General features: G+C 42.5%; 1 protein-coding gene across 1 annotated transcript in view; it reads right to left on the bottom strand.

Annotated features, from left to right (window-relative positions):
* The window catches only part of LOC132406881 (glutamate-rich protein 6-like), a 79,741-nt gene that overhangs the window by 62,236 nt on the left and 4,401 nt on the right, over positions 1-13,104 (bottom strand). Inside the window, exon 2 of the mRNA XM_059992985.1 lies at positions 11,013-11,121. Within this exon, the coding sequence (XP_059848968.1) occupies positions 11,013-11,121 (109 nt within the window). The remainder of the gene's footprint in view (positions 1-11,012; positions 11,122-13,104) is intronic.

Raw genomic sequence — 13,104 nt, 5'->3', positions numbered from 1 at the left:
AGAGCAGAGGCTAACACTGCAAAAACAACAATCTAACTGGTAAATAAGTACTGAAAAGGAAAATAAAATAGAACATGTGCTCCAGTTTCTTTCCACATCCCAAAGACATGCAGGATGGTGGATTATTTGACTGCTGGAAATTGCCCCTAGTGAGTTGTAGGATCTTGAGGGAGTTGATGAGAATCTGAGGAGAGGAAAAATGGGAATAAAGTGCATGGGTAGTTGACGGTCAGGATGGATTTTGTAGGCCGAAGGGCCTGAATCCACAACGTATCTCTATGACTCTGACAGCCAGTTTGGAAACTTATTTTGCTATACTTATCTCCCTTATCTCTTTTGAAATCCACTTACAGAACATGGAAATTTACAGCATATTACAGACCTTTTGGCCCACAAAGTTGTGCCAACCATGCAACCTACTCTAGAAACTGCCAAGAATTTCCCTAGCGCATAACCTTCTATTCTTCTAAGCTCCCTGCACCCATCTAAGAGTCTCTTAAAAGGCCCTATTGTATCCACCTCCACCACTGTCGCTGGCAGTGCATTCCACGCATTCACCACTCTCTGCGTGAAAAACATACCCCTGACATCTCCTCTGTACTTACTTCTAAAGCACCTTAAAACAATACCCCCTCGTGTTAGCCATTTCAGTCCTGGGAAAAAGCCTCTGACTATCCACATAATCAATGCCCCTCATCATCTTATACACCTCGATCAGGTCACCTCTCATCCTTCATCACTCCAAGGAGAAAAGGCCAAGTTCACTCAAACTATTCTCATAAGGTACGCCTTCCAATCCAGGCAACATCCTTGTAAATCTCCTCTGCACACTCTCTCTCTCTAGTATCCACATCCTTCTTGTCGTGAAGTGACCAGAACTGAACACAGTACTCCAAGTGAGGCCTGACCAAGGTCTTGTATAGCTGTGACATTACCTCACAGCTCTTGAACTCAACCCCACAGCTGATGAATGCCAACACACCATACACCTTCTTAACAACACCATCAACCTGCACAGCAGCTTTGAGTGTCCTATAGAGACAGACCTCAAGATCTCTCAGATCCTCCACACTGCCAAGAGTATTACAATTAATATTATATTCAGTCTTCAAATTTGACCTACCAAAATGAACCACTTCACATTTATCGGGGTTGAACTTCATCTGCCACTTCTCAGCCCAGTCCACATCCTATCAATGTCCTGCTCTAACCTTTGACAGCCCTCCACACTATCCACAACACCCCCAAACCTTAGTGTCATCAGCAAAATTACTAACCCACACTTCTACTTCATCCAGGTCAATTATAGAAATCACAAAGAGGAGGGGGTCCCAGAACAGATCACCCCTGGTCACCAACCTCCATGTAGAATATGAACCATCTACAACCATCCTTTGCCTTCTGATGGCCAGCCAATACTCCATCCACAAAGCAAGATTTTCTTGGATAGAAACATAGAAACACAGAAAATAGGTGCAGAAGTAGGTCATTCGGCCCTTCGAGCCTGCACCACCATTCAGTATGATCATGGCTGATCATCCAACTCAGAACCCTGTACCTGCTCTCTCCGATTCCTTTAGCCACAAGGGCCATATCTAACTTCCTCTTAAATATAGCCAATGAACCGACCTCAACTGTTTCTTGTGGCAGAGAATTCCACAGATTCACTACTCTCTGTGTGAAGAAGTTTTTCCTCATCTTGGTCTTAAAAGGCTTCCCCTTTATCCTTAAACTGTGACCCCTTGTTCTGGACTTCCCCAACATCGGAAACAATCTTCCTGCATCTAGCCTGTCCAATCCCCTTAGAATTTTATACATTTCAATAAGATCCCCCCTCAATCTTCTTAATTCCAGTGAGTATAAGCCTAGTCGATCCAGTCATTCTTCATATGAAAGTCCTGCCATCCCAGGAATCAATCTGGTGAACCTTCTCTGTACTCCCTCTATGGCAAGAAGGTCTTTCCTCAGATTAGGGGCCCAAAACTGCACACAATACTCTAGGTGCAGTCTCACCAAGGCTGTACAAGGCCTGCAGTAGAACCTCCCTGTGCCTGTACTCAAATCCTTTTGCTATGAATGCCAACATACCATTTGCCTTTTTCACCGCCTGCTGTACCTGCATGCCCAGCTTCAATGACTGGTGTACAATGAGTACAATGACACCCAGGTCTCATTGCACCTCCCCTTTTCCTAATCAGCCACCGTTCAGATAATAATCTGTTTTCCTGTTCTTGCAACCAAAGTGGATAACCTCACATTTATCCACATTAAATTGCATCTGCCATGAATTTGCCCACTCACCTAACCTATCCAAGTCACCCTGCATCCTCTTAGCATCCTCCTCACAGCTAACATCGCCGCCCAGCTTCGTGTCATCCGCAAACTTAGAGATGCTGCATTTAATTCCCTCGTCTAAATCATTTATATTGTAAACAACTGGGGTCCCAGCACTGAGCTTTGCGGTACCCCACTAGTCACTGCCTGCCATTCTGAAAAGGTCCCGTTTACTCCCACTCTTTGCTTCCTGTCTGCCAACCAATTCTCTATCCACATCAATACCATACCCCCAATACTGTGTGCTTTAAGTTTGCACACTAATCTCCTGTGTGGGACCTTGTCAAAAGCCTTTTGAAAATCTAAATATACCACATCCACTGGCTCTCCCCTATCCACTCTACTAGTTACATCTTCAAAAAATTCTATAAGATTTGTCAGACATGATTTTCCTTTCACAAATCCATGCTGACTTTGTCTGATGATTTCACCTCTTTCCAAATGTGCTGTTATCACATCTTTGATAACCGACTCTAGCATTTTCCCCACCACCGATGTCAGACTAACCGGTCTATAATTCCCCAGTTTCTCTCTCCCTCCTTTTTTAAAAAGTGGGGTTACATTAGCCACTCTCCAATCCTCAGGAACTAATCCAGAATCTAAGGAGTTTTGAAAAATTATCACTAATGCATCCACTATTTCTTGGGCTACTTCCTTAAGCACTCTGGGATGCAGACCATCTGGCCCTGGGGATTTATCTGCCTTTAATCCCTTCAATTTACCTAACACCACTTCCCTACTAACATGTATTTCCCTCAGTTCCTCCATCTCAGTAGACCCTCGGTCCCTTACTATTTCTGGAAGATTATGTCCTCCTTCGTGAAGACAGAACCAAAGTAGTTATTCAATTGGTCTGCCATGTCTTTGTTCCCTATGATCAATTCACCTGTTTCTGACTGTAAAGGACCTACATTTGTCTTGACCAATCTTCTTCTTTTCACGTATCTATAAAAGCTTTTACAGTCAGTTTTTATGTTCCCTGCCAGCTTTCTCTCATAATCTTTTTTCCCTTTCCTAATTAAGCCCTTTGTCCTCCTCTGCTGGTCTCTTAATTTATCCCAGTCCTCAGGTGTGCCACTTTTTTTTTGCTAATTTAAATGTTTCTTCTTTGGACTTGATACTATCCTTAATTTCCCTTGTCAGCCACGGGTGCACTACCTTCCCGGTTTATTCTTTTGCCAAACTGGGATGAACAATTGTTGTAGTTCATCCATGTGATCTTTAAATGCTTGCCATTGCATATCCACCATCAACCCTTTAAGTATCATTTGCCAGTCTATCTTAGCTAATTCACGTCTCATAGCTTCAAAGTTACCCTTCTTTAAGTTCAGAACCTTTGTTTCTGAATTAACTATGTCACTCTCCATCTTAATGATGAATATTATGGTCACTCTTACCCAAGGGGCCTTGCACGACAAGATTGCTAACTAACCCTTCCTCATTGCTCAATACCCAATATAGAATGGCCTGCACTCTTGTTGGTTCAGAAAACCATCCCGCATACATTCCAAGAAATCCTCTTCCTCAGCACCCTTACCTATTTGGTTCACCCAATCTATATGTAGATTGTCACCCATTATAACTACTGTTCCTTTATTGCATGATCCCATGTCTCATTACTTTCTGCAGGAGCCTTGCATGGGGAACCTTATCAAATGCCTTTCTGAAATCCATATATACTACATCCACTACTTTATCTTCATCAATGTGTTTTGTTACATCCTGAAAGAATTCAAACAGGCTCACAAGGCATGACCTGCCCTTGACAAGGCCATGCTGACTAACCCTAATCAGATTATGTCTCTCCAAATGCCTCTCAGGATCTTCTCCAACAACTTGCCCACCATGAAGTCAGACTCACTGGTCTATAATATTCTGAGTTATCTCTACTCCTTTTCTTGAACAAGGGAACAAGATTTGCAACCCTCCAATCCTCCATACGTCTCCTGTACCGAGTGACGAAGCAAAGATCAATGCGGGAGGCTCAGCAATCTCCTCCCTTGCTTCCCACAGTAGCCTGAGGTGTATCTCATCCAATCCCAGTGACTTACCTAATTTAAAGGTTTTCAAAAGATCCAGCACATCTTATTTCTTATTGTCTATATTATTATGAAGGATGAATAGTTCTGATGGACAATGGGGTGCAGAGTTGTCCATATTCTTCCCCCTTTGAGAATCACAAACCATTACTGTTGCTATGCTGCTCATGAGAGAGAGAGAGATGAAAAGAAAACATGCAAGAACATCTGCTATAGATAAGAGAGGGGAGAGAGACTTGTTGATTTACCGTATTATGACTTCTGCGAGGGTCATTTATCTTATACCATTCTGTTCATTAACATTCCTCAGTGGACAGCTGGAGTGGGCTGGTTGGATGGACAGTCATTCAGGAGTGATGGATAGCTGAGACCCCGTGAGTAGGGATAAAAGTCAGGTCTGGAGAGAAACCCTTCAGACACACCAGGAGACACACTAGTGGACACTGATTGAGTGTTGGAACCCACGTTAAGGTGTGAGGCTTCGGAGACTGAACCAGGAGGTCAGTCAGTAAAACTCACAGTGTTATAGCAGGGCTGGTGGGGACTTGTGTGTGTGTCCACTCATGCTAGAGTGACGAGTCCACCACAGAAGAACGGTCTAGCTGAATGCAAGAGGGGTCATAACTGAATGGCCACAATGACACGATGGATCAAGAACGCAAAGGAAGGTTTGACTGCTGTAGCTGTTACTTCTCGCTCACTCTCTCTCTCTCTCTCCCCAACGATTACAACACAACAACCATATCTACCTCAGCACGCAGGAACTGAACTGAACTTTACAATTTTCTATGACAATTCATTTACCCCTAGACATCGATAGAGCTTGTTTATTATTGCTCATTATTATTTCTACACTTTTAGGTTTATTATTGCTCATTATTGTTATCTATATATTTGCATTATTGATATTGATTTGCTTATTTTATTAATAAACACTTTTGAATATAGTACCATCAGACTCCAACGGATTCTTCTTTCTCTGCTGGTCAGACACTCAGTTACGGGGTACGTAACAATATGCTCAAGCATTTCAGTACACTGTAACTCATCCTTACAATTGCCAAGGTCTTTTTCCCTGGTGAATACTGAAGCAAAGTATTCACTAAGTACCTCCACTACCTCCTCCGACTCCATGCACAGGTTTCCGCTATTGCACCTGATTGTTCCTATTTTTAAATGGCTCATCCCCTTGCTCCTCACACACTTTGTAGAATGCCTTAGGGTTTTCCTTAACCCTGTTCACCAAGGCCTTCTCATAGCTCCTTCTGGCTCTCCTAATTCCATTCTTAAGCCCCTTCCTAGCAACCTTGTAATTTTCTAGAGCTCTAACAGTACCTAGTTTCTTGAACCTTTCATAAGCTTTTCTTTTCTTAACTAGAATCTCTACATCCTTTGTACACCATAGTTCTTTAACCCTACCATCCTTTCCCTGCCACAATGGAACATACCTATGCAGAACGCCATGCAAACATTAATTTGCCACATTGCTTCAGTGCATTTCCCTGAGAACATCTGCTTCCAAGTTCCTCCTTACTAACATCATATTTCCCCCTACCCTAGTTAAATGTTTTCCCAAATTTTCTGCTCCTATCCCTCTCCAGTGCTATGGTGAAGGAGATAGAGTTGTGGTCACTACATCCAAACTGCTCTCCCTCCAACAGATCTGACACCTGACTAGGCTCATTCCTAATATCAGATCAAGTACAGCCTCTCATCTAGTTGGCTTATCTACAGATTGTGTCTGGAAACCTTCCTGAACACACCTAATAAACTCCACCCCATCTAAACTCATTGCGCTGAAATGCCAGTCAATATTAGAAAAGTTAACATCTTCCACACAACAACCCTATTATTATTGCACTGTTCTGAAATCTGCCTCCTTATATGCTCTTCAATATCCCTGTTACTATCGGGGGGGAGGGTGGGTCAATAAAAATACACCCAGTAGAGTTATTGCCCCCTTCCCGTTTCTGACTTCCACACAAGCTGACTCAGTAGACAATCCCTTCATGACTTCCTCCTTTTCAGCAGCCGTGTCACTATCCTGAATTAGCAATCCCACGCTCCCACCTCTTTTGCCTTTCTCTGTTCTTTTTGAAACATCCAAAGCCTGGCACACGCAGCAGCCGTTCCTGCTTCTGAGACATCCAAATATCTGTAAAGGCCACAATGTCAGTAGTTCCACATATTGATCCACACTCTAAGTTCATCCATCTAGTTTATGATATTCCTTGCATTAAAATGGACACATCTCAAACCATCAGGCTGAGTGCATCTTTGCTCTAACATCTGCCTATCCTTCCTCAAAAACTCCCTACAAACTGTCTCTACTTGTGCTCCAATTAAACCCTCCCAAGTAGCATTAGCAAACCTCCCGCCAGGATATTGATCCCCTTCAGATTCAAGTGCACCCGTCCTTTTTGTATAGGTCACACCTGCCCCAGAAGAGGTCCCAATGATCCAAAAATCTGAATCTCTGCTCCCTGCTCCAATCCTTTAGCCACACATTTATCCTCCACCTCATTCTATTTCTATAGTCACTGTCGTGTGGCACAGATAGCAATCCCAAGATTACTAACTTTGAGGTCCTGCTTCTCAGCTTCCTTCCTAACTCCCTGTAGTCTGCTTTAAGTCCTCCACCCTTTTCCTACCTATGTCGTTGGTACCAATATGTACCATGAATTCTGGCTGCTTACCCTCCCATTTCAGGATATCGTGGACGCCCCAGAAACATCACGAACGCTGGCACCTAGGAGGCAAACCACCATCTTTGTTTCTTTTTTGTCTCCACAGAATCGCCTACTTGTCCACCTAACTAATGGTAGAATTATAATTACTAATAATTTTTGGACAGCCCAACAAAAAATTTCCTTCTTTGACTTGGGGGAGGGGCAATGTTTGTAAATTTGTGGCTCCTATGAACTCTACTTACAGAAATTTCTAGAAATCAGGCCACTCCTCGCATAATGAGATAATCTCATCGAAGCTGTTCTGCTGAGGACACACAGTCGAAGCACCATGTAGTTTGCCTTGATTCTGGAACAGATGTTGACTGCCCTCCTGAATTTCATGTCTTACTTTGTATTTTAATTATTAATAGAACATTGAACACAGAGAGTACAGCCCAGGAACAGGGCCATCAGCCCAGAGAGTTGTGCCAAACTAATTAAATTAGTAATCAAGTGGCCAACTAAACTAATCCCTGACATTCATGTGCCTAACTAAAGTCCCCACTGTATCTGCTTCTACATCACCCCAGGCAGCGCATTCCAGGTACCCACCACTCTTAAATCACCAGTCACTAACCCAATTCTACAACGGTAAATTTTGCAGGTCAGTTGGGGGGAGAGTGGGGAGCTGAAGATCTGACACTAAAGCAGAAAAATGACATGGCAGTTTTATCAGCATCTGAATGTTTATTGGATCTTGTGTTAATTGCTCACTGCAGTCCTATAATACAAAAATTATTACATGTCAGAAGGTTGAGCTTCAATTGCAATAAATCTCCTTGGGTCAGGGATTAATGCATCACTGAGACTAATTAAGAATTATCCTGCTTAGCTTGATACTCTACTCTCATCGGCGTGGCCAGGCACAGCTCAAATGCCATCTTCAAATTCGCCAATGGCACAACTATTGTTGGCAGAATCTCAGATGGTGACGAGGAGGCATATAGGAGTGAGGTAGATCAGCTGATTGAGTGGAGTCACGACAGCCTTGCAGGCAGCAACAGCAAGAGCCCAGGAATTGAGTGTGGACTTCAGAAAGGGGCAGATGAGAGAACACGTACCAGTCCTCATCGAGGGATCAGCGGTTCAAGCTGCTGGGTGCCAACATATCTGAAGGTTCATCCTAGGCCCAACATATAACAAGGAGCTATAATTTAGCAGCTATATATTTCTTTAGGAGTTTGAGAAGACGGTATGTCCCTAAAGACAAGCAAATTTCTACAGATGTACCTTGCAGAGCATTCTGAATGGCTGCGTCACTGTCTGGTATGGAGGCGTCAATATACAGGATCACAAAAAGCTGCAGAGAGTTGTAGACTCAGCCACTCCATCATGGGCACTAGCCTCTTCATCAAGGATGTCTTCAAAAGGCGAAGCCTCAAAAAGGCGTCATCCATCATGAAGGACTCTCTCCTTCTAGGACATTACTATCTCTTCTAATAACTACGACCAGGGAGGAGGTGTAGGAGCCTGAAGACACACACTCAACATCTTAGAAACAGCTTCTTCCCCTCTGCCATTAGATTTCTGAACCAATCAATGGCACCTGACTATGTTTGCTCTCTTTTTGCACTATAATTTTTTAATATTCCTTATTGTAACTTATATTAATGTTTACATATTAAACTGTTGTGCTGCTGGTAAAGAATGTATTTCATGACATACAGTTCTATGCAAAAGTCTTGGGCACATGCAGTTGAAGTCAGAAGTTTACATACACCTTAGCCAAATACATTTAAACTCAGTTTTTCACAATTCCTGACATTTAATCCTAGAAAACATTCCCTGTCTTAGGTCAGTTAGGATCACTACTTTATTTTAAGAATGTGAAATGTCAGAATAATAGAAGAGAGAATGATTTATTTCAGTTTTAATTTCTTTCATCACATTCCCAGTGAGTCAGAAGTTTACATACACTTTGTTAGTATTTGGTAGCATTGCCTTTAAGTTGTTTAACTGGGATCAAATGTTCTGGGTGGCCTTCCACAAGCTTCTCACAGTAAGCTGCTGGAATTTTGTTCCATTCCTCCAGACAGAACTGGTGTAACTGAGTCAAAGTTGTAGGCCTCCTTGCTCGCACACGCTTTTTCAGTTCTGCCCATAAATTTTCTATCAGATTGAAGTCAGGGCTTTGTGATGGCCACTCCAATTTCCTTAATGTCCTTAAGCAATTTTGCCACAAATTTGGAGATATCCCTGGGGTCATTGACCAGTTGGAAGACCCATTTGCAACCGAGCTTTAACTTCTTGGCTGATGTCTTGAGATGTTGCTTTAATATATCCACGTAATTTTCCTTCCTCATGATGACGTCTATTTTGTGAAGTGCACCAGTCCCTCCTACAGCAAAGCACCCCCACAACATGATGTTGCCACCCCCATGCTTCATGGTTGGGATGGTGTTCTTCGGCTTGCAATCCTCACCCTTTTTCCTCCAAACATAACGATGGTCATTATGGCCAAACAGTTCAATTTTTATTTCATCAGACCAGAGGACATTTCTCCAAAAAGTAAGATCTTTGTCCCCATGTGCATTTGCAAACTGTAGCCTGGCTTTTTTATGGCGGTTTTGGAGTAGTGGCTTCTTCCTTGCTGAGCAGCCTTTCAGGTTATGTCAATATAGGACTCATTTTACTGTGGATGTAGATACTTGTCTACCTGTTTCCTCCAGCATCTTCCTTCACAAGGTCCTTTGCTGTTGTTCTGGGATTGATTTGCATTTTTCACGCCAAAGTACGTTCATCTCTAGGAGACAGAATGTGTCTCCTTCCTGAGCAGTATGACAGCTGCATGGTCCCATAGTGTTTATACTTGCGTACTATTGTTTGTACAGATGAACGTGGTACCTTCAGCTGTTTGGAAATTGCTCCCAAGGATGAACTAGACTTGACATAATTTTCTGACCTCAATTCGATAGAAAATTTGTGGGCAGAACTGAAAAAATGTGTGCAAGCAAGGAGGCCTACAAACCTGACTCAGTTACAGTAGATCTGTCTGGAGGAATTGAACAAAAATTCCAGCAACTTACTGTGAGAAGCTTGTGGAAGGCCACCAAAAAAAATTTGACCCCAGTTAAACAATTTAAAGGCAACGCAACCAAATACTAACAAAGTGTATGCAAACTTCTAACCCGCTGGGAATGTGATGAAAGAAATAAAAGCTGAAATAAATCATTCTCTCTACTATTATTCTGACATTTTCACATTCTTAAAATAGTGATCCTAACTAACCTAAGAGAGGGAATGTTTTCTAGGATTAAATGTCAGGAATTGTGAAAAACTGAGTTTAAATGTATTTGGCTAAGGCGTATGTAAATTTCTGACTTCAACTGTATATGTAGCTAAGATGCCTATGACCTTTGCACTGTATTGTAATAATTTTATGCATTGCACTGTACTGCTACTGCAGGATAAATAATTTTGTGACATATGTGAATGATGATAAACCTGGTTCTGATATTGATCTTTTTGGTGGACTGAGAGTAGGAAGGGCGCAAGGAGAGGGGTAATCAAGGGGGAGGGAGAGGGTAGGTAGTAGGAAGCACCAGAGAGACATTCTGTAATGATCAATAAACCAGTTGTTTGGAATCAAATGACCTTGTTTTGTGTCCACACCCCGCACTGTCCCAGCACTCCTTCTCTGACACCTGTCCCACACTCTTCCGATGGTGCTCCATCCAACATCCTTTGTTCCCATCAGATTTACAAACTTGCTCTCCTCTCTATGTTGACAAATACAGTACTGTGCAAAGGCCTGAGGCACCCTAGCTATATATATATGCCTAAGACTTTTACACAGTACTGTATATCAATGATAATAAACCTGATTCTGATGCTGATTTCTCCCACTTGACCAGCACAAATCTTTAGGTCTTTCAGTCTAAGTTTTAATTTGATACCAAAGTAACACCACCTGCTGCGGTAGTCATTTTCATCGCAGGGATCACAGTCAGTCAACGATTCCTCTTGGCTCAGACTGCTTGAAGTACCTGGGTTTAAAGTGCTTGAAGTAAGCAAGGAGCCTAGAAAGGGAAGAAATCAGTGTTTTGAGAATGTGCTGAAATAAAGGCATGAAAATTCCGGGATGAGTTCCTGCTACATCAATGCAATTAATCTTTTTTAAACTTAATGATAGTGAGCGCGGGTTCAAATCCTAGACTGGAAAGTAAGGGTCGATCTCCACGTCCTCTTCAATCTTCTGCTTAGTGCTAAAGAATGATAAAAAAAATCATTAGTTAAGCTCAAGGAAAAGGACATGAGCTTTTTACAAGGCACACTGTAGTATTCTGGAGTCAACATTAGAACCATAGAACATTACAGCACAGAAACAGGCCTTTTGGCCCTTCTCGGCTGTGCCAAACCATTTTTCTGCCTAGTCCCACTGACCTGCACCTGGGCCATATCCCTCCAAACCCCTCTCATCAATATACCTGTCCAAGTTTTTCTTAAATGTCAAAAGTGAGCCCGCATTCACCACTTCATCTGGCAGCTCATTCCACACTCCCACCACTCTCTGCATGAAGAAGCCCCCCCCCCATGTTCCCTTTAAACTTTTCCCCCTTCACCCTTAACCCATGACCTCTGGTTTTTTTCTCCCCTAGCCTCAGTGGAAAAAGTCTGCTTGCATTCACTCTATCTATACCCATCATAATTTTATATACCTCTATCAAGTCTCCCCTCGTTCTTCTACACTCCAGGGAATAAAGTCCTAACCTATTCAACCTTTCCCTGTAACTCAGTTTCTCAAGTCCCGGCAACATCCTTGTAAACCTTCTTTACACTCTTTCAACCTTATTAATATCCTTCTTGTAATTAGGTGACCAAAACTGCACACAATACTCCAAATTCGGCCTCACCAATGTCTTATACAACCTCACCATTACATTCCAACTCTTATACTCAATACTTTGATTTATAAAGGCCAATGTACCAAAAGCTCTCTTTACGACCCTATCCACCTGTGACGCCACTTTTAGGGAATTATGTATCTGTACTCCCAGATCCCTCTGCTCCACTGCACTCCTCAGTGTCCTACCATCTACCTTGTATGTTCTACCGGTTTGACCTTCCGAAGTAACCTACCTCATACTTGTCCGCATTAAACTCCATCTGCCATTTTTCAGCACATTCCTCCAACTGGTCCAAATCCCTCTGCAAGCTTTGAAAACCTTCCTCACTGTCCACTACATTTCCAATCTTTATATCATCAGCAAATTAGCTGATCCAATTTGCCACATTATCATCTAGATCATTGATACAGATGAGAAATAACAATGGACCCAGCACTGATCCCTGCGGCACACCACTAGTCACAGGCCTCCACTCAGAGTAGCAATCCTCCACTACCACTCTCTGGCTCCTTCCATTGAGTCAATGTCTAATCCAATTTACTACCTCTCCATGTATACCTAGTGACTGAATCTTCCTAACTAACCTCCCATGCAGGACCTTGTCAAAGGCCTTACTGAAGTCCATGTATACAACATCCACTGCCTTCCTTTCATCCACTTTCCTGGTAACTTCCTCGAAAAACTCTAATAGATTGGTTAAACTTGACCTACCACACACAAGGCCATGCTGACTTTTTCTAATAAGTCCCTGTCTATCCAAATACTTGTAGATCCTACCTCGTAGTATACCTTCCAATAATTTACCTACCACTGATGTCAAAGTTACTGGCCTATAATTTCCTGGCTTACTTTTTGAGCCTTTTTTAAACAACGGAACTACATGAGCTATCCTCCAATCCTCCAGTACCTGACCCGTGGATATCAAAATTTTAAATATTTCCGCCAGCACCCCTGCAATTTCAACACTAGTCTCCTTCAAGGTTCGAGGGAATACCCTGTCAGGTCCTGGGGATTTATCTACTCTGACTTGCCTCAAGACAGCAAGCACCTCCTCCTCTTTAATCTGTATAAATTCTATGACCTCCCTACTTGTTTGCCTTGTTTCCATAGACTCCATTCAATGTTTCCTTAGTAAATACCGATGCAAAAAACCCA

Source organism: Hypanus sabinus, chromosome 2, assembly GCF_030144855.1.
Source record: "Hypanus sabinus isolate sHypSab1 chromosome 2, sHypSab1.hap1, whole genome shotgun sequence".
In the NCBI taxonomy this organism is placed as follows: domain Eukaryota; kingdom Metazoa; phylum Chordata; class Chondrichthyes; order Myliobatiformes; family Dasyatidae; genus Hypanus; species Hypanus sabinus.
The sequence above is the reverse complement of the archived record's forward strand: the minus strand, read 5'-3'. Positions and strand labels throughout refer to the sequence as shown.